General features: G+C 35.1%; 5 protein-coding genes across 8 annotated transcripts; 3 read left to right on the forward strand and 2 right to left on the reverse strand.

Annotated features, from left to right (window-relative positions):
• Window positions 1-4,132, forward strand: Raf (serine/threonine kinase raf oncogene). Of its 3 annotated transcripts, none has more exons than XM_075299071.1 (6): window positions 1-219; window positions 336-972; window positions 1,038-1,601; window positions 1,661-1,924; window positions 1,985-2,358; window positions 2,419-4,132. In XM_075299071.1, the coding sequence occupies exons 2-6, from the start codon at window positions 607-609 to the stop codon at window positions 2,990-2,992; spliced, it is 2,142 nt and encodes a 713-aa protein (XP_075155186.1). In that variant the 5' UTR covers window positions 1-219; window positions 336-606; the 3' UTR covers window positions 2,993-4,132. The 3 variants fall into 3 exon arrangements, with proteins under 3 accessions (XP_075155186.1, XP_075155188.1, XP_075155187.1); XM_075299073.1 differs by having other exon boundaries at window positions 400-972; XM_075299072.1 differs by having other exon boundaries at window positions 409-972.
• Window positions 4,133-5,374: 1,242 nt separating this feature from the next.
• Window positions 5,375-9,557, reverse strand: LOC142228694 (uncharacterized). Its single transcript, XM_075299185.1, has one exon. The coding sequence runs from the start codon at window positions 9,292-9,294 to the stop codon at window positions 5,962-5,964; it is 3,333 nt and encodes a 1,110-aa protein (XP_075155300.1). The 5' UTR covers window positions 9,295-9,557; the 3' UTR covers window positions 5,375-5,961.
• A 1,859-nt stretch (window positions 9,558-11,416) lies between these two features.
• On the forward strand, window positions 11,417-12,834 carry Torsin (torsin family member). The gene is made up of 2 exons (XM_075299131.1): window positions 11,417-12,421; window positions 12,580-12,834. Exons 1-2 carry the CDS (start codon window positions 11,508-11,510, stop codon window positions 12,686-12,688), a joined length of 1,023 nt encoding a protein of 340 aa, XP_075155246.1. The 5' UTR covers window positions 11,417-11,507; the 3' UTR covers window positions 12,689-12,834.
• mRpL30 (mitochondrial ribosomal protein L30) lies at window positions 12,766-13,543 on the reverse strand. Its single transcript, XM_075299132.1, has 2 exons — window positions 13,309-13,543; window positions 12,766-13,248 (listed from the first exon to the last, which is right to left on the reverse strand). The coding sequence occupies exons 1-2, from the start codon at window positions 13,440-13,442 to the stop codon at window positions 12,834-12,836; spliced, it is 549 nt and encodes a 182-aa protein (XP_075155247.1). The 5' UTR covers window positions 13,443-13,543; the 3' UTR covers window positions 12,766-12,833.
• Window positions 13,544-15,368: 1,825 nt separating this feature from the next.
• Window positions 15,369-17,727, forward strand: LOC142229744 (pre-mRNA-splicing factor 38B). Of its 2 annotated transcripts, none has more exons than XR_012720483.1 (6): window positions 15,369-15,509; window positions 15,580-15,705; window positions 15,797-15,921; window positions 16,052-16,194; window positions 16,318-16,424; window positions 16,517-16,653. XR_012720483.1 is itself a non-coding variant. In XM_075300311.1 (6 exons), exons 1-6 carry the CDS (start codon window positions 15,500-15,502, stop codon window positions 17,135-17,137), a joined length of 1,125 nt encoding a protein of 374 aa, XP_075156426.1. In that variant the 5' UTR covers window positions 15,369-15,499; the 3' UTR covers window positions 17,138-17,727. The 2 variants fall into 2 exon arrangements, 1 of the variants encoding a protein (XP_075156426.1); XM_075300311.1 differs by having other exon boundaries at window positions 16,052-16,187; window positions 16,517-17,727.
• Window positions 17,728-21,652: the final 3,925 nt, after the last annotated feature.

Here is a 21,652-nt window from a genome sequence, read left to right on the forward strand (position 1 = left end):
ATACATTCTCGTGTTGTACCACAGGATGAGGACAACATGATAAGGTTTTATTAAACATTTATTCCAAATTATTGTATAAATTGTGGATACAAATTTTGGAAGCAATTTTAACAGTCCACAGAATTCATTGCTCTGCTATTTGTCTATGTTGTAAATACTAAGAATTTTTTGACTTCGCTTATGTACGAGGAAATAAAAAAGTCGAAAATCGAATAACAAGTGAGTTCCCATTATGTGAAAATATCCAAAATTGCGACTAGTGGTAGTCACAACAACAATAATTAGCCGATACTTAATTGCCTTCTAAGTTCTAATTCTTTTCTTTTTGTATCCAGTTTGAATTCCACATTTCCTTAAAAATTTACAAAATTAAAAGTAAAGTAATTAAAATAAACCAAGATCTTTCAGTATACTCAAAAGCTCTGTAAAATGTGATCAACACAAAATACAAGGAAAACATTCAATGTTAATGTACTCCAAAGGTCAAAGAACAAGGGCTACAACAGGACATCCTACACAATTAACGTTACTGTATACTAAACATTCACTTGGCAGTAGCATTCACCAAATTTGGTGGATGTATGATTTTAACCTGTTGGAGTCAATATGACAAGTACACCTTCATCTGAGAGCGAGGAGCAGTATGATGCATTGACCGAGGAGTTGCATAACATCCAATCGGTCATACATGTTACCCGGGAAAATATCGATGCTCTGAATGCAAGGTTTGCAAATCTTCAGGAACCTCCGCCCATGTACATTGCTGAATATCAGGAGTTAACATCAAAACTACATGAGCTGGAGACCAAGGAGTCGGAACTTATTGAACAATTAAATGTTCAACAAGAACTGGAGGAGAAAGAACAACATCAAAGAGAACTGAATGAGTATGCCTTTCAATCACACTATCAAAATCAACAGCAAATACAACAACAATTGTTAACAAGACCTCCTTACTCAGGAAATGAAATGGTATGGATTCACATCTTGGAAATATATTATTCTCAATTACTCATCATTCTCATTAACGATTTCAGACCGATAGCCTTATCTCATCCCAAAGCAATCAATATGGTGGTAGTCAATGTAGTACTTTAACTCGCCAGCGAAAAATTTTAATGAGAGCTCATTTGCCGAACCAACAGAGAACTTCTGTCGAAGTAGTACGCGGAGTACGTCTTTGTGATGCCTTAATGAAGGCACTAAAATTGCGCCAGCTGACCCCAGACATGTGTGAAGTAACGACTTCTGAAAATGGGCGTCAAATAATCCCCTGGCACACGGACATATCGACCATTCAAGTAGATGAAATCTATGTGAAGCTATTGGATAAGTGTCCTATTATGACACATATTTCTCACCAGTTCATACGAAAGACATTCTTTTCTTTGGCGTTTTGTGAATGTTGTAGACGTCTCCTGTTCACCGGATTCTATTGCAATCAATGTAATTTTCGGTTTCATCAAAGATGTTATGACAAAGTACCTACACTATGCCAACAATTCCCGGTGGATAGTTACTATCAACGTTTGTTGGCCCAAAACCCAGAGAATGCTGTGGGTATTTTACATCCAGGTCGGGGAATGTTGGGTGATACACAGGTACAGTGTTGACTATGAAGAAGTGGCTGAGAAATATTATATCTGTAATTGTCTTGCAGGGTCGTCATCCACGTTCGATAAGTCAACAAGATCGATCGAATTCGGCTCCCAATGTTTGCTTCAACAATATCAAACCATTAACCGAAGCCCAATGTAGATTAATACAAGCTCATGGACCTTTACAAAATCTAGGAGATCATTCCAATTCTACACAGGCTTCGCCTACCAGTACGCTTAAGCATATAAAAAGGGAAAGAGCCAGATCAGCAGATGAAAGCAATAAAAATTTATTGTCTTCCAATAGATCCTCAGAAGAAAATTGGGTAATTATACACTTAGAACTTTTGTTGTGAAACTCGTCTCTAATTGTCATATCCTCCTAGAATATACAAGCGGAAGAGATACTGATAGGGCCTCGTATTGGTTCTGGGTCTTTTGGAACTGTCTATAAGGCCCATTGGCATGGACCTGTAGCCGTTAAAACTCTTAATGTTAAAACTCCCAGTTTGGCTCAACTGCAAGCTTTTAAAAATGAAGTCGCCATGTTAAAGAAAACAAGACATTGTAATATTCTGTTGTTCATGGGTTGTGTTTCGAAGCCTTCTTTGGCTATTGTAACTCAATGGTGTGAAGGCAGCAGTCTCTACAAGCACATACATGTGAAGGAAACAAAGTTTAAGCTAAAAACACTAATCGATATTGGAAGACAAGTAGCTCAGGGAATGGATTATTTGCATGCTAAAAATATTATTCATAGGTGAGTAAATTATAGCACTTCCATTTTGGCCTTACCAACGTTATATATACTCCCCAATAGAGATCTCAAGTCGAATAATATCTTCTTGCAAGATGAATATTCCGTTAAAATTGGTGATTTCGGTCTGGCCACTGCGAAAACACGCTGGTCGGGTGAGAAACAGGCCAATCAACCAACTGGCAGTATTTTATGGATGGCCCCGGAAGTTATACGTATGCAGGAACAGAATCCATACTCGTTTCAATCAGATGTCTATGCCTTTGGAATAGTTTTGTATGAATTGTTAGCTGAATGCTTACCCTACAGTCACATCAATAACAAGGATCAAATACTTTTTATGGTGGGGCGTGGTCTATTGAAACCCGACATGAGCCGCATTCGTTCCGATGCACCTCAAGATTTAAAACGTCTTACAGTTGATTGTATAAAATACGAGCCCCATGAAAGACCTTTATTCCGTTTAAATTTGAATATGTTGGAGTACATTTGGCGTACACTACCAAAATTACACCGTAGTGCTAGTGATTCAACATTGACGCAAACACAACTGCAACACGATGACTTTCTCTATTCATGTCCTAGCCCAAAAACCCCTGTAAACTTCCAATTCTACCATAGTGCTGGTAATATCTAGCGCTGATGGTGATCGTTTACATCGCTTGTGATACATAAAATTATTTGAATCAGGATGAACAAATCCATGTGGCTACATGAACAAGATAAAACATACAAAGCATCTAATTAGGCCATGATACAGCAAAGAAGCAGCACTTACACATATTCAAAATATAATGTCACACACCTATCTATAAAAGGCAATTGAATTGCATGAGTGAATCAGAGTGGGTGTTATCAGAAGAGATATTTTATCATATGACTCATCAATCCTAATAATATACTAAATAGAAATTAGTGTAAATATATACCGATATAGAAATTGATGAGGTCTGATCTTTCTTATATAGTAAATGAGGCCCTCACACGTTTACAATTCAGCATAAATCCTTCTGTAACTCAAATCAAAACATTAGATGCCTCCATTAGTCTTTTAAAACTCAAGTAAATAAAAGAAACCAAACGAAAAGAAAATAGGACATTTTGTTAACTTCTTTACAAGCAAAAACTTTTCTATAAGAGACCGTCGTACCGAAAGTAGTGATTGTTTTGACTACCTACTACCATAAGCAACCATAAATTGTAGGTTCAACTTCAAAGAATTTACTATAGATAAGAATTATTTATAAAAAGAAAAAAAAAACACAAAACCTGCCTACTATCTTAACTACTTACTATGATGCTTTTTTATTTATTTTATTATTAAGTTTATTGTTTTCCTTTTTCAAAAGGATAATAAAATCGCCTCCTCCATAAATGGAGTAAATAACAATAAAACATAATTCTACAGCCTACGATTGGATTATGTAAAAAAACATGATTAACACGTATAGAGACGTATGTAATGGATGAAAATATTTCTATTTTTCTATCGGGCAGACATTCAAATGGAACGAAACCTTGATTTATTGTGATCTTTGTTATTCTATATGTAACTAATTATGAAATAAAATTAAGAAACTTTCCTCATATATAATTTAAGTTAAATTATTGTTTTTTTTTTTGTCAATCACCCTGAATAGAAATTAATCTAAAATCACCCAACACTCACACAAACACCTTCTAGGACTACTATTTAATGTATATCTGCTTACAGTTAGGTAACTATTGTATATAATAATTGTTAATTCAATATAAAACTTTAAGTAATTAACAACTATTTCAATTTGCATTGTCATTTATTTGTTTGAGGGTGGGGGGAGATGTAAAAAAAATTTTAAAAAATATTGTATGTAAGAATGATGAACTAGTTTGGCGTAGATTGTGTCATTTAAATTGAAAGCTAGCTGAGGGGGTTTCTTAACAAAATCAAGAAATTTGTGGAAACTAGTGTGAATTTAAGACCAATAGATATGTTGCAAGGGTTTTGAAATAGCCCTAAAAGATTTTACGTTTGTCTATCCATTTTCCTAATAGCTTATATTGCAGACAGTATAAGATCTTTGGAACACATTCGACCTGGAAATTTTCTACATCAAAAATTTTCGAATAACGGGAGTCAGTATCGTTCGCTTTCGTTTGTTTGAAAACTTAATTGATTGATTGATTACATCTTCTCATTTTTTTACATGGATTATATTGTGAATATATAGGACAAATTGTAACTCGAAACTAGGCAAGTTTACTTTAATTAGTTGGGTCCGCGAAAGTGAGTTGCAGCGTTTACAGAGGCTCACCATTCAAATCTGGGTTAGTTGAGGGGAAAAACTGCTTACCAAGATCCCTACGTTCACCGGATGGTTTCGTTTACCATTCATCAGATTTTCATGTTATTTATTTTTTCATGTTTGCTCATATCTCGTTCACGTTTACAATGTAGATCTTGCTGTTTCTGTAGAGATGTACTTTTATACCCTTTTGAAAGTAAATTATCTTCCAATTTAAAAGTATAGGTGGGTATTAAGCCGCTAAAATCGAAAATAAACCTGTAAAAGGCGAATAAAACTATATTTTTTTGAAAGTTTAACTTGATCATGAATCATCCAAAGCTTAAATTGAAAAAATTTGTTTCTTTTAAAATAAATTATTAAAGAAAAGTAACCGTGAATAGCCATTATAGTGCGACAATGCGAACTTAATACTGGCCTTAATGGCTTAAATCTTCATCTTGAATTTAGCTCCAAGATTATTTGGTAACGCAGTCTTTGTATTTGAATCAGCAGCAATTTTTGTGCTAGAATAGCCAAAACTATTTACTTTATTAGAAAATACTTCTGCTTTCCATTCTTCAGCGACTTTTTGTAATAAAAGTGTTTTTATAGAATTTAAATGACCAATAAAAGGAAAACCAGCGCACTTTATGTACATGAATCAGCAGCGATTTTTTTTGATACTACTTAACTTACTTCAGCATCTTTTTGTAATAATAAATTTGAATGTGAATAAATGAAACGGAATAACATAGTTTTCATCATTTTATTTAAAAACTTTTAGTTGTAACAATAAGTTTGGTACATTTAATTAATGTACAAATGTATTAACCACTCTTATCTAGACTAAGTAGCTAATATATTTTTTATGGTTAAAGATATTGTTGTTCTATATTTATAGTGAACACGAACTTAGAGGCACATGAATATAGAAACATTTTATAATTAGGACTGATATCCAATGAAGAATTGTCTTTCCATGCTAATGCTATTGCCACAATTTCGTTGCAAATAAATTTACGTTCATTCAAGAAAGACAACAGTCCTCAATACTATATATACAAAAGGTATGTATGTACATGTTTGTTTGTTTGTTTTGTTTTGTTTTTTTTTTTTTTTGATTTCACAGGAATACTAGTTTTGTTTTTGAGCAAATTATTATAGTAGTAGGTAAGTAAAAATACCAAAAACTTTGATAATGTAGTCTTAAAACTAGAAAACAATACCCTTAAATAATATCGGAAAGATATGTATATAAAAATAAATTGTATATGTAAAAAAATAGTGTAAAGTATGGAAATGTAGATTAATACAATATTTGGGATTTTCTTATTCTCGATTAGTAGTCGAGATTGCCTTGAGCTCCAGTGATAATGGCATCGATCCAAATACGTGCAGCTGCATCCGAAGCAGCCTGTAAATAGTATTTGCGCTTCTTTGTTTTCACAATAAAGGTGCAATGTGGCCGACTGCTTTTCGATGCATTTAGATGATCCATATAGACCTCGTCGATTGAGCAAAAATAAGCTCCACCTCGTGGTTTACGTTCAGATTTATCGGAATAGTAGATAAGAGCATTACGCTGGCGATCTAGAACAAACCAGCGTTTCGACCAAGTGTGAAATGTTGAGCCCAATTTATGGAGATAGCCACGGCAAGTGTACGAGTCGATAAAGACATGCGGGCACATATCGATTTGATGACCCGCCGATTCAATGTGTCGTTTTAGGTCTAGATCAGGGGCAAATATGGGAAGATAACGGGTAAGAGGTCTTTGATGTTTGGGCACAATTTTTCGGCGTTCACTAGACAAGCTACTCTCTCCAAGAGAGGATATCTCATTTGAAAGAACACTACTGCAACGTTTTTCAACACTCCTTACTGGACTTACAGGACTTTGGGTGCGCAATGAAGCATCAACGATCGATTTGCGTTTGGTGGGTTTTAATATATCATTCCCTACATCTGAATTGGACTCTGACAAAGGTCTGTGAATATGGCTTGGATTGTGATCCTTTTGCGCTTCCAATGGAATTTGTGACTTTTCTTTGGTGGAAGCAGGAGGTTCAGAAGATTGTTTCTGATAATTCTTCTGGTTTTCGGTCTTTTTTGATTGCATTTTTGGCTGTTTATCTGAACCAAGTTCTGAAAGTATTTCTTCTATTTTTCTGCGTTCTTCCTCCAAAGCCTTCTGACCTGGTTTCGATGTTAGCAGCTTGCGATTACGTTCAATTTCTTTAATAGAATCAACGATTTTATTAGATGCTGCTTTAGAGGAGATGGTATTAAATTCTTGCGAAACCACGCGGCCTTTACTGTTCGCAGCAACAACAATCTGTAGTGAGTTTTGTGGCATTTCTATTTTATTATTGTAAAACATGTTCTCGTTGAAACTCTTCGACATCAAATCTTCGTTGTTGACCTTTGGACACAGAATTTCGGTTGAGCCAAATAAAGATTGTGACATAATTGATAATGATGATGTGCTACCAACTGAATTATTCTGGTGCGAATTTACAGACAATTTGTATTCCAGTTCCCGAAATTTTAGCTCGCAATCCTGTAAATCGTGAAATAAAGCAACCAAACGCTTTCTAAGATTCTTTTGACTTTCAGAGGTAGCAGTATTCTCTTGATTCTCTAAGTTTAATATGGCCTTTTTGATTTCTTCTATTTGCTTTTTTAGATTTGTCTCTTCGTTATGAAGTTCATCGCGATGGGCATGCCATTCCGATTCTCCCTCTAAGTATTGGAACTCAAGATCTTCGAACGCTTTTCTATCGTTGTCTAACGATTCACGAACATTATCAAGTTCTTCCTTTAAACAGGTATTGGGTTTTTGTTTAAGCATATCTTTTAATTTTTCCACTTGATCTTGTTTCATTTCAATGGACTGTTTCAGTTTAGCCTGTTGGTTTTCCTCCATTACTCTCATGGCGTTACGTTGTGCTTCCAATCGATGTATGCGTTGTTGCAAAGCCTTATATTCGATCTCCAATTTGTTTTTATTTTCATTTATTGACTGTAGTTCTCCCAAAACCAAAGCATTTTCCATATCCATTTCGATAAGTGCTTCATTGTCCTGCTGTTGGAGCATTGATATCTCCCGCTTTAGACTATGCAAGCGATGCAGTAAATCTTCTCTCTCAGTATGTAATTTTTCTTGGTTTTTGTTTATATTTGGCAAGCTTCCAACGGCAACGGAATAATTAGTTGGTTTCGTCCTGGGAGCTGGTGTTGGTTTTTTATTTAGTTTATGAGAATTTTGTGGCGAAACCAAAGATTTAACATCTATGCTAAGATTATGGATATTTTTGTTTGTTCTTTTGGCTATGGGCGTTGTATTGGCAGATTGCGATGATATTTTAGACCCATTTCGAGAACTCTCCTCTATTGCTTGGATTTCTTTTTGAAATTTTTCTTCAAATGTTTTCATTAGATCTTCATAGTTGGTAGTTTTCGCTTTTGGATCGCCAACACTTCTTTTCGTGTTGGGGTAATTACTGAGATGGCTGTCTTTTTTTGGCGACAGACAATTAGTGCGAATTTTAGTTCGTGGACTTTGTGGTATAAACTTAACATTTTCGTAACCACTACTTGTGGTATTCGTGGCGTTCTCACACTCACTACGTGGTTGATAAAAAGTTCGGACGTTTTCATACCCACTGCTCTTGCAGTTTGGAGAACTATTCTCGCTACCGACATTGAACTCTTGATGGAATGGGGACTTTTTCTCCCTTGGCAATGATCCATTGGTCTTAATGCGATTTTGTACTATGGGCGAGGAGCTAGAACTACCACCACTGCGATCTTGACGATCAGTATATTCTGTACAAAGCCTCAACATGTCCTCTAAGTAATCCTTGCTATCGAATGCAGGAGTCTCTGATTTCGGCTTTCCAATTTCTACAGATTTTTGGGGAGTATGCGTGTTGGAAACCTTGGTAAGAAATTCACTGTCTGTATTGGATGAAAATTGTGGAATGTTTGCATAAAGGCCATCATTATTTTTTGTGATAACGTTTTTATCATTTCTGTGGTTTTCAGCAAGGTTTTTAGCGAAGCTTGCATATTTTTGACCCAAAACATCTTTAGCTGGCATATTTACTGTAACCAAGTCCGCAGTGAAAACCTTTGGACATTGCCAGCTATCAATATCCAGAGGCTTTGAATCGTAATTTCCCTTCTCACTATAAATCGCTTCTTCTTGCGATCTAACTTTTGGATTGATATTAGTTTCATAGAAATTATCCAATACGGCTGCTTCATCGTTCTCAAAGTCGTCCCAACTGCTACCCATGGCAGTTCTCATTCTCAATGCTTCTTGTGGATTGTTATAACGCAAATAATACGAGTCTCCTAAGGTTATCATTGCTCCTTGTTTGAGGTCAATCTCCTGCCCTATTAAAATGCCATCGATTAAAATGCGTGCATCGCGTTCAGGGACAAGGGTCACTTGATTCTCTTCACTGCGATAGATTGTACAATGATAAGGCTTTACACCTGATCCTGACAAGGATATGTTGCTCTGCAGAGATGAGCCAATTGTAGTATCACCCACAGGAATATTGTGAATTGTAACGGCAGTACTAAGTCTTCCACCTCCCAAACTGACTAAATGGGGATCGTTGGCTGCGACACGCAAAGATGGATCTTTCTTAGACAAAGACATGTTTTTTTCTTTCGAATGCGAAAATACTTCCTGATTTCAGCTTTTTCACACATTTACCATTTCAATTTCCAAAAATCATTAGATAAAATATTGAATAACGTGATAAATTGGCTTTATTAACTGGACATCGATCTTTGTATATTTAATTAGCGAAACTTTCTGCAAATTATGTAGGAATGGAACTGATTTATGTAAATATTGTGTTTTCCCAAAAAACATGACAGATTTCGCGAAGTATGACAAATCTAGGTAAACATACGACACACGAGTACAAATCTAAATTAAAGCAACTACAGAGGTGCAGACAACGAAGCCGGGAAGGCCTTTTCAACGTCGTCGAAGTAATATGATCTTAATAAATAAATAAAATAAAATAAAATAAAATAAAAATATGTTCGCTCCTTCCACCATGTATGGAAGAAATCCAGGGCAATTTTACGAAATTTTTCATCTCTCTCAATTAACTAACTCAAATCAGTAACCGCTAAAATTAACGGGGTTTCGGCTTGAAATCTAAATATAGCATACACCTTAAGTTCTGAAGAAAAATAGCTATTTTCCCTACCTGTAATCATTTGAAAGGTCGATTTCTACCCATGTTTCTACCCTACCCTTACCATATACTTACGAAGTATATCGTCAATGAATGAACGTTAAAATTTTACCCAAGTTTTTTACTCAAAAGGGTGTACTATGATAGATACTATGATCAACAAACTAAAAGCGCAACTGGAAATGCTTGGAATTATTTTTTATGTTGAGATTATTTTTTATGCTAGCCAACAGCAATTTTTAGGTATTAAAATATTGCCCAAAGCGTATTTAAAAGCTAAAACAAAGCTTTTTTACATAAAGGTGGGTATTAAATTCGAGTTTAGCCGCTAAAATCGTCATTTTTCACGATTACTTTTCTTTAATAATCCATTTTAAGGAATACAAACTTTGTTCAATGAAAGGATTTGTAGCGAAAAGAAATCATTATAAAATTGTACTAGTGTCAGAAGCCTCTGGTGCTTCAGGCTGTATCCAATGACAAGGCTGTATCTTGTCGTGTATACGCTTTACAGTCTACCAGTTATTCCGGACGGGATGTCGGTGTTTGTAAAGAATCTTACAATGTGTCGGATCGGTACGACTTGTCGGCTATGACTAAATAATCGGTAAATGGTTATCGATTCCATAAATATGCAGCAGTATCGGACTTAACTTATAATGTGCACAATATATGGGATATGTACGACACGAGCACTGTCGTCCAGAACAACTGATAGTCTGGAATGCGCTTTACAGACTATCAGTTATTCCGGACGACAGTACTCGTGTCAAACATATCCCATATATTCCCCACATTATCAGTTAAGTCCGAAGGCATAATCGATACTGCTGCATGTTTATGGTATCGATAACACATTTACCGATTATTTAGTCATCGCCGACATGTCGTATCGATCCGACACATTGTAAGATTCTTTACAACCACCGACATTCCGTCCGGAACAGTGCTGCCGCTACTACTTCAATCGAAGTATTTTGCTTCATTTTCACAAAATTTACTTCGTCACTCCTTCTTCCAAAAATCTGCTTCACTTTTTGTTCTGCTTCAAATTTTTAAATTTTTCCCCATATTACCTAATTGTTTTTCCTATTCCTTTAATTACGATGAACATAGCGGTTATAATCATTGAATTATTAACCGATGTGGACCAATTTTTGCATAGTTGTTAGAGACCATATACTTACACCATGTACCAAATTTCAGCCGGATCGGATGAAATTTGGTACATGGATATATGAATATATGTACTTTATGGGGTCTTAGAGCAATATTTCGATGTGTTACAAACGGAATGACAAAGTTAATATACCCCCATCCTATGGTGGAGGGTATGATAAAATGAATTCTATTGTTTTGTTTCCAAAAATGTATGCTATTTCAATTTTATTCAATCTACTCCACTTTTTTCCAAAATCTATTTCACTCAATTTTTCACTAGCGGCAGCACTGGTCCGGAATAACTGATAATCTGTAAAGCGCATAAAGCGCATTACATTATCAACGATGACTCTATTTAGCGCAGAGTTGACCACATTCTTTTGCGTTTCAACTGTCAAACAACTATTATTTAGGTATGGTTGAGCATTGTGCGATTCTATTTCAAGGGGATTTCTCGTTTTTGTGATCGGCCAATTTTTTTACTTATTTTTTGTGAAGAATGGCTATAAATTATATATTTCGAGCCACGCTATGCTTGGTTTTTGTAAATGTCGTCAGAGCTCTTTTCGATCCTTTGTCAATGGGTCTGGCTGCCGGTGCCGCTTTAGGTTTCTACAAATTTGATACATTGAAAGATCATACATATTGCCGTTTCGTTGAGTGCTGCAACGATGACTATATACCCGGGGATATTGGCAAATTAGAAACGGATTTGAAAGACAATTTATTCGGTCAGCACATTGTGATACAACAATTGATACCAGCTCTAAAAGCTCATTTTACGGGAAAACGTAATTCAAGAAAGCCATTAGTCATTAGTTTTCATGGTACTCCCGGGACAGGGAAAAACTTTGTGGCTGATAAGATTGCAAATCGAATTTACAAAGAAGGAAATAAAAGCAAATTTGTTCACAAATATATCGGAAGAGGAGATTTTCCTTTGGAATCACATGCCGAACACTATAAAGCTCGCGTTGTTTCGGATGTGCGTCGCGCAATTTCCGTTTGTCCACGCTCTTTATTCATATTTGATGAAGTTGACAAAATGCCTCCTCTGGTTTTTGACTCGCTCACATCACTGATTAACTTTAATTCCGTTGTTGATGGCGTAGACAGCACACAGGCTATGTTTATTTTTCTATCCAATACTGCCGGTGTACATATTTCTGCTAAATTGGGCAAGCTTTTTAATGATGGAAGACTGAGAGAAAATGCAAGGCTTAGTGATTTTGAGCAAATATTAGAAAAAGGAGCCTATAACTTGGAAGGTGGTTTAAAGAAAACTAGTCTTATAGAATCGCATCTTATTGATCATTTCATACCATTTCTGCCGCTTGAGAAATCCCATGTTTACAAATGTGCAAAAGCTGAATTTAGGAAGTGGGGAAAAGAACCAAAAGATGATGTTATTGAGTAAGTGTTGTTTGCAGTACTGTTATCAAACCTTTAATTATTAAATCGGAATATATAGAAATAAAATATATTAATTTAACCCCCGATAATTCCTACTATGGTTTAAAAGCATCTATGTAGAAAATACAATTCATAATTCCAATCTAATATCTTTTTAGGCAATTGATTAACGACTACATCAACTATGATAGAGAACATGGTATATTCGCCACAGCAGGATGCAAAAAGCTAGGCAATAAAGTAGCCGTACTTGCGAATTATACATAAGTTTGTTGAGATGGATCACTTGCCTTTATAATGATGTTAACTCATAAAGTTGTTACCTTTATTTAATATAACTTAACTTTTTAAAAACTTAACTTTTTTATTGGCATAGCTATGAAGAAAATGTAATAAACAATAAGAAAAATGTCTACCATGGATTTTGCCATTTCATACGAGAATCCTTTTTGAGTAAATCAGTGTCTAGTCGTTTGGGGTTATTTTCGAAGATTTCTAATGCCTTTATTCTGTCCTCCACTCGCCCGATCTCCTTTGTAACAATGCATTCACCATTTTCCTTGAGATAAGTGTGATTGATATCATTCTCAGTTGGTTCGCCATGAGGGAAAGTGATTGGTGTTACTTGTATCAAATGTTTTATCTTCCAAAGGCGAGCATTATTTTCCGGAATATTTTTTACAACAGTAAAATCACCTTGTTTACCATCCAATCCCAATTCCTTGAGTAGCCTCTTCTCCCAAAAAGGATTTCCCTTGACGGGTTTTATGCGTTGGATGCGAAATAGTTTGGCTGGTTCTACAGGTGGATCTTTATGGTCGGGAGTACTAAATTGTAGAAAATGATTCAATTTATTTGTAGGAAGTACGTATTGTAATTATATTTACCGTGGGTAATAGATAATGTTCCCATATTTTTGCCCGTCTTTATACAAGAACTTTTTATTGTGTTTTCCATATTGTCGAATCGCATTCAAACAATGGCTTTCAGATGTACTTAGTAAAGTTTTAAATGATATCATTTTAATAGATTAATGCTTTATTTTCTTGGTGATTAAAATCAAGAACCAATGAAATAGAAATTAGGAAGGTTATGAAAGCAGAAAGACATTTCGGGTAAACAGCTGGTTTTGACGACCGTAAATCAAAGATATTGGGACCTAATTTGGGGAGCGGTGCGACACAGTGGCAATTTATAACAATATGTAATATTCACATTAGTTGTGTTCCTATACTTTTTTTGTCTTAAGGCCGGTACTCTGTTCGGTTTTCGCGTTGAAACTCCAAACTCAAAACCAAAAAATGCGAAAAATTTGCAAAATTTTTTCCATTTGTGATACTTTGTTTTTTCGTGTTGAAAAACTGACGTTTATAGCACGGCGCCATTTGCAATGTGAATTAAGAAATAATTTATTTATTAAAAACTATTTGTGCGGGTTTATAAATCAAACACGGACCATATTTTTGTTCCGAAACTATACAAAGGATCAAAGGAATAGCAGATCAATTGCCTAAGGAAAAATAAAATGTTATTTTGTAAAAACAAGCAACAACCACCAACTTAATCCAATATCGCCCCCTGTAAAATAGCGCTCCAAGCTACCTAAAAAAAACGCCGCTTTCTATGTGCGAAATAATGGTTTCCATAAAAAACTTTCGCAAGAATGAACATAGTACCGGCCTTTACTCATTCTTTTCACATTAGGGAAATAGGCCTTTGGTATCATAAATATGCGGTTGTAACATTCCAAAAAATGTTTACCGATGCGAAAATTAAATCATGCAACGAAGGGTTAAGATCGCATTATCGCGCTAAAATCATTAATTTCTCGTGGTTACGATTCTTTAGTAATTAATTTTAAAGGAAATAAACTTTTACAGTTTTCCTTACCAAGTTTTAATAAAATTTGCAAAAAAACAAACCTAAAAGTGAGTGTTCTGTTTTTTTTTTTTTCACGAAAACGCTAAATTAAAAGTACATATATATATAGTTATGAAGACGATTATATTTTGATCAAGTCTTGCCAAATATTTGATGGAAAAGGTCCAAGGAATTGATTGCAAATAATTTTATATATCTAAATTAATCAATTAAAAAAAGTAGCCGTGATAACAAGCTGGTTTTCATCTTGAAAACTGAACATAGTACTCAGCTGTAAGGCCGGTAATAGTTCGGATTTCGAGTTGACATGTTCGCGGTTACTCTATTAAATTAGTTTGATTTTCAACCTTTGGCACCGATTTGAGATCTACGCAAAATTTGGCTAAAAGAACGTAAGCAGAGCGATTTCTTGGTAAACATGGACGAAATGCGCTTTACAGATTATCAGTTATTCCGGACGACAGTGCTCGTGTCGAACATATCCCATATATTGTGCACATTATAAGTTAAGTCCGAAGACATATCGATACTGCTGCATGTTTATGGGATCGATAACACATTAACCGATTATTTAGTCATCGCCGACAAGTCGTATCGATGCGACACACTGTAAGATTCTTTACAAACACCGACATTCCGTCAGGAATAACTGATAGTCTGTAAAGCGCAATAGTCAGTTTAATTGTTTAATTGACGTTGTGGTATATATTTTTCATGATTTGTTTGTGACTAACAGACTGTTTCTATATGTCAAATTCAGCATAAAGACACAGGCGAAACGAAACGTTGGGATAAAAATGTAAAAAGGTTTTCTTCTTTACATCAACGAATTTAGGTCCAATTAGCTAAATAAAACATAAAAGGAACAAAAAATATTGACCAAGCAAAAAATTAAACACAGCTCTGCAAGTTTTTATTGAAAAAAAAAAAATCTGCTGCATAAACTTGCAGCCTCTCTATTCGTCAAATGTTGAAATTTATCCCTCTCTGGTACATTACGTTACAGGAATGGGAATAATTAGGCTTTGGCTGTTTGACTAATCAGTATCGAAGAAATGTTTGGCTATGAGTACTTGGTACTTAGGACTTATACAACCCTAATATTTGGCGTGCATTTTTGATAGTAATAGTGAAGTGAAATTTTGCTAATTTTCTTGTTTTATAGATTAAATTAAAGAAATAAAAAATATACTCAAAATGGAAGAAGGTAAATTGGTGACAAATATTTCTCCAGTACTAAGTTTTCGTTTAATTTTTATTTTATTGTTTTATTCCAGACTATGCTTCCTCTTCCAAAAAAATTGGTAAAATCCACAATACACTACCATTATGGGGAAACGAAGGAACCATGAACTTGAATCCTTTGATATTAGCTAATATACAGAGCTCTAGTTATTTTAAAGGTACGTCCAACAAGGTACAGTAGAATTACACAAGCCAACTTATTCGTTCCCCTATGAAATTATTGTAATTATGTAAATGCATTCTTTACAGTGCATCTGTTTAAGTTAAAAACTTACCACGAAGTGGTAGATGAGATTTATTACCAAGTTAAACATATGGAACCCTGGGAGCGAGGGTCACGCAAGACAAGCGGCCAAACGGGCATGTGTGGCGGAGTGAGTTTATGAAATGTACCTTTTTCGTTTTAAAAAAAGAAGGCTTCTTGGCCTTATGTTGTGTACATAATATACTTGACATACAGATACTAATGCTAGCCTTGGAATCTTCATTTGGTTTTGATTATAGGTTCGAGGAGTTGGAGCAGGAGGCATAGTGTCCACAGCCTATTGTTTGCTTTACAAATTGTATACTCTGCGTTTGACTCGTAAGCAAGTTAATGGTTTGATCAATCATACCGATTCCCCCTATATCAGGGCTTTAGGTAGGTGGTAAGTCGATTGGGAGCACCAAAAACGCAATCAAAGTGTAAAAGTTGTCTATGCGATAACAATGCGACTCTCTATTGATATTGACTTGTGTGGGACGCAATTAATTTGTTGTAAATTTCATAGGTTTTATGTATTTACGTTATACCCAACCACCAGGTGATTTGTACGATTGGTACGAAGACTATCTGCAGGACGAAGAGGAAATTGATGTTAAAGCCGGCGGCGGTCAGGTGAGTCGAGTGTACGATTTCCCCTATTTTTTCTTTACGTTTTTTTTTACAATGATTAGGAGCTTATTCATATAATTCCCATGCAATTTCAGACTATTACTATAGGTCAAATGGTATACCAGTTTTTGACAAAATTAGATTGGTTTTCCACACTATTCCCTCGCATACCAGTACCTATTCAAAAACAAATCGAGAAAAAACTGGAACAGTATTGCCGAGAGAACAGTGTCACGCTTTATCAGCTAGGTTCGGGAGGAGCTAATGCTACAACTGCTGCGGCAAATACCCGTAATAACACAGCATCCGATGATCCAGCCAGTTGGGAGGGTCGCGAGCCAAGAAGTGGTCGTGGTACTAGGGATGCCCCGCCCCCAACCTATCACAGAGGAGAACATGATGATCGATTGGACTATCCCCGAGATGTAGATCGCTATCGTGAACACAAATCGTCCAAGCGTTACGAGAGAAATTCATCGCCCGAAAGTGTATATCGTGGTACTAGCCGAGAGCGAGAACGCTATAGGGAAAAACACAAAAAGAAAAGCAAACATAAACATCGATCGAGGAGTCGTAGTCGTTCACCACGCGGTGATGCTTACTATAAATCCCATTCGGATCGTAAGAGATCCGAAAGAGAAACTCATTCACACCGTGAACACCGATCTAGAGCATATGACGACGATTATGCAGAAGAAAGAAGACGTTATAGATGAACAACAGCCAGAGGACTCTCTAATTTAAGCATACCTATTGTGTATAAGATAATTAACAATTAGTTTTTGTTTTCTCAATGTTTGATTTCATTTTCTTTATATTTTTATAATTCATCTACACATTCTTAATTTTACTCCAAACTACCTCATTTCCTTTCTTCTTGCAATCTGAAAGCATTCAGACATGTAGGGGTAGCCGTAGCCATTTTTTATTACATATATTAAAACATATAACAAAATGCCAGCACAAGACATTTAATTAATGTTAAAAAATCTACTAAGCTATTTCATTGTTAAACTCAGGTGAATATTTATTGAATATTCAATATGTTCAACTCTATTGTTTTATGTTTATAATAATACATACTCCCATCTATTGCCCATATACATAAATAGTAATTAGTTTGTTGCACTTTTTATTGAAAATAATTGAAATAGTACAGAAGTTGTTAATATACAACATAGCAGAATGTCAGAATGTTTAAGTATTCCATTTTTTGTTTTAATAATGCTCATATCTTTTGATTTATTTTTGTTTTCGGCATTTGCAATGTTTTAAAATAAACACAAAAAATTGAAAATTAACCCAATATGTATTTGCATTTTTTTTATCGGGAAGTTGAGTAACAGATGATGTGATTTTACTATACACGGGTATGAAGATGTAAGGTAAGTGGAAAAAGGGTATGGAACCACTACAAAATAGGATGGAATAAGGTGCCCTTAATTGGGAAGGGTGGTTGGATATCACTCTCTTGCTTCGATTTTCCGGAGAGTGGAGTAGAGCTACCGTGACTTTATTGCATACGTTCTAGTTGTTATATCGAATGGGAACTATTCCTAACAATATGGAAGAGGAAGATAAAGTTGGACGAGGCTTCGGGGTCCAATTAAGTGAAGTTCTTGGGAAAATAGCATTGACTGAAGGTCTATTCTACTGTTGTAGTTCACCGGTAGTTCACACACACCTTCAGTTCCCGAAGGTGTGTCGTTTTTGCAGTTCTGTTGCAATGGACTCCAAGCGCATATCGGTTATTTTATAAACTAGTGACGAATGAAGATTGCAACGATCGAAGAAATGTAATTGGTACTTTTAATTAATATGGTATCACAATGGCTGCCACTTTAACCTAACCTTAATCTAAGTCTGGAAGCTACAGAGACAGAGATTGTACATTCCACTATTTGGAAGTTGGCTCAGCAATGAAAAACTATTGATTCAGCAAACTTAACTATTGAATTAAAGGTACGAGGGTAAATTAAAAAAAAAAAAAAAAATATCAGATACAATTTCAGTAAACAATGGTCGCTTTCCCGTTTTCAGCAGATTTGTTACTTCTGATTTCCTGTGTCTGTTTTGTAGATAGAAAATAGCAAATAGCTGAGAAAGGAAAGCATTCTCGTTTGTTAGACAAGCTTCATTAGCGCTCCTTTTTCGACTAAAAATATTTGCTATTTCAGTAATGAAATATTGCTGAAATAAAGGATTATAATATATACATTTTTTGTATGAGTTGAGATTTTTCTAATAATACATTTTTAAGAACAACAATTTGCCACTTTAATAAACTATGGCCCCTTTTCCGTTTTCAGCAGACTTGCTCATAATATAAGCAGATTTTTTTTCTTCTCTAGATATTAATAAAATTTGTTGAGTTTTTTTGAATGTCATGTACCTTTGCATAGTTGTATATTTTAGATATAAAAAAACAAGAAAGTATTCAATTCAACATTCATACAAAATATTTTAGGGGGTTGCCTTTAGGGTGCTGTGCACAAAAAGGAATTAAACCACCATCAAATAACATGAACTTTGTGTCCTTTCGTTGCAGTAAGTCTACCTTGTGAGTGTGTTGTGGTATTTGCTACATTTTGCTTAAAGGCTTTGTTCTATCTGGGTGTTAATGTAGGACATTAAGGGCGAGCATAGTTTGTTACTGCTTGAGGTTTGCTTATAAGAAATCTTGATCAAGGTGCACAAAATTGATTGAAAATAGTTGTAAATAGTAATTATTTTGAACAAAAGATTTGTAGCTTTTTAGTTTCAAGATGGAATAAAGCCGTGCTATTGTATTTTTATGTGGTCAATTCCATGGCTGTCCTTTAGTTCCCCTTATCCTCTCTTTACGGAAAAGTGCGGAGATATAGATCTGAAGTTTAAATATATATAGGAAACAAACTACTGCCTCTGTAGAGAAGAAAAATGAGTTCTAGAGTAGCATAGGGCTGGCCCAACACTGTAGCGTATAAATGTGGATCCCAGTTTAACATTAGGGAGAAGGGTTTGAACTGGGATGGAAAACAACCCAACCATTAAAGGAGGTGATTCTGAAGTCCACGAACCCTTTATGCCCGTGAAGGCTGGGTTAGGTTAGGTTAGGTTAGGTGGCAGCCCGATGTATCAGGCTCACTTAGACTATTCAGTCCATTGTGATACCACATTGGTGAACTTCTCTCTTATCACTGAGTGCTGCCCGATTTCATGTTAAGCTCAATGACAAGGGACCTCCTTTTTATAGCCGAGTCCGAACGGCTTTCCACATTGCAGTGAAACCACTTAGAGAAGTTTTGAAACCCTCAGAAATGTCACCAGCATTACTGAGGTGGGATAACCCACCGCTGAAAAACTTTTTGGTGTTCGCTCGAAGCAGGAATCGAAACCACGACCTTGTGTATGCAAGGCGGGCATGCTAACCGTTGCACCACGTGAAGGCTAGGGCTTACTAAAAATCATTGGGATTTATTTCTAGTAACGATATCTATGTTTCAAGCCAGATACTTTTCAATTGGTCTGTCCTCCTCTCTTTTATCGGGGTCAGTGTTACCCTTGTGCCACATTAGTAGCACATTTTATCAAATGGCGACACTTTTGTGCCGCCACCTTTTTGTCATGTTGTGCTATTTTTGAATTAATTCCTTTTACACGGCAATAGTTTTTTCTATTTGATCGTGAATCTCATTTACGTAAAATTATTGATGCTTTAATACACTTTCCCTTCTTATACGTTAGTTTTTCAAACGGACACTTAGGTTAGGTTAGGTTAGGTTTAGGTTTAATTGGCAGTCCGCTTTATTTCAGGATCACTCCGACTATTCAGTCCATTGTAATGCCTATAAATATACCTGTAAATACCTATTACATATAGGCCGCCTAAAAGAATGCATTATTAGTTGGTATGGTTTAGTAGTTGGTAAACTGAGTTACTCCCCCTTTCTATCAAATTCAAGGAGTGATTTGCAATGAAATGGAGATAAAATTATTGTTAGTTTAGATCTAATTTAAAATACACTGAAAAAAATTCACGAAAAATTGTCCAATTAAAATTTTAATCGAGTTTTAAAAAAATATTCAATTAAATTTTTAATTTTTATTTTTTTAATTTTTAAATTGAAACAAAAATTAATAGTATCAATAAATTTTTAAATTGGATCAATTAATATTTTAATTGACTTTCAATTAATTTTTTAATTGATACTATTTATTTCTGTGATTGAAAACATTTCAATTAAAAAATGAATTGGATAAATTAATATCGTGATTTAACCAGAAAAATTTGTTTTGTGTGTGGCCACAATTCCATATAAAAAATTTAACATAAATTAATCAAATAAATATTAATTGTTTTGAAAAGTTTTGTAATTTTTTTTCTATTCCGAGCCACACTTTTTGTGCCATTTAGATATTCTCAACAGTAAAGTTGATCAGGGTACAAGCCAATGACTTAAATAAAAATACCCTGGTGATGTAGGGTATTATAACACATTTCCAATTTTGGAAGGATATTTATCCTGCATCTAGTTTGTATTGCCTTAACATAATTAATTGTTCCGTTGCTAACCCTATCATTAACTTGTCATAAAGATCATATCAACTAAGCAAGAAAGTGACATACACGTGTCCAGGGAGGATGGCAATTGTAACTGCACAAGGCTAAAGCACTGGCTAACAAGAACCTCAAACCGCCACCATCACCATCGTTGTAACGTTTAAAGGGCATTTGTTAACAGCGAATATCTTTGGATAACACGACATGTGGTGTCATTAAGTCCGAGAGGCAGTAATTCTGAGCTTGAATTTCAAAATGACACTTACAAAACGTTAAACTTCACTCAACATCATTCTCAAATTAAAAGAGATAGTGGGGAATAATTAAGCTGGTGAAACTAACACCCACTCTAACCTGTGGTTTGAGGTCAATAGGAATTCAGGTTTGCTTGAGAGTGTGTTTACTCTGGACAAGTACAGTAAAATCTCTCAAATTTGAACACTCTAAAAAGCGTTTGTGACGTGAGTCGTTTAATATATAGGAAAGAAATATTGTCGTCGGCACATTGTTTTCTTGTCCTTTAAAGAGAATGGGAATTTTTTCTGGTTCAAGTTTTTTTTACTTGACCGAAAGTCGAAAACATTTCTTTGAAGGCATTTTGTTCTTATAGTTTGGTGATTCGTTGGGCATCTTTATATTAAAGAAAATTCAATTGAGCGCTGGTCAACTTGTCCTAAAAAATCTGAAA

Source organism: Haematobia irritans, chromosome 3, assembly GCF_050003625.1.
Source record: "Haematobia irritans isolate KBUSLIRL chromosome 3, ASM5000362v1, whole genome shotgun sequence".
NCBI lineage: Eukaryota > Metazoa > Arthropoda > Insecta > Diptera > Muscidae > Haematobia > Haematobia irritans.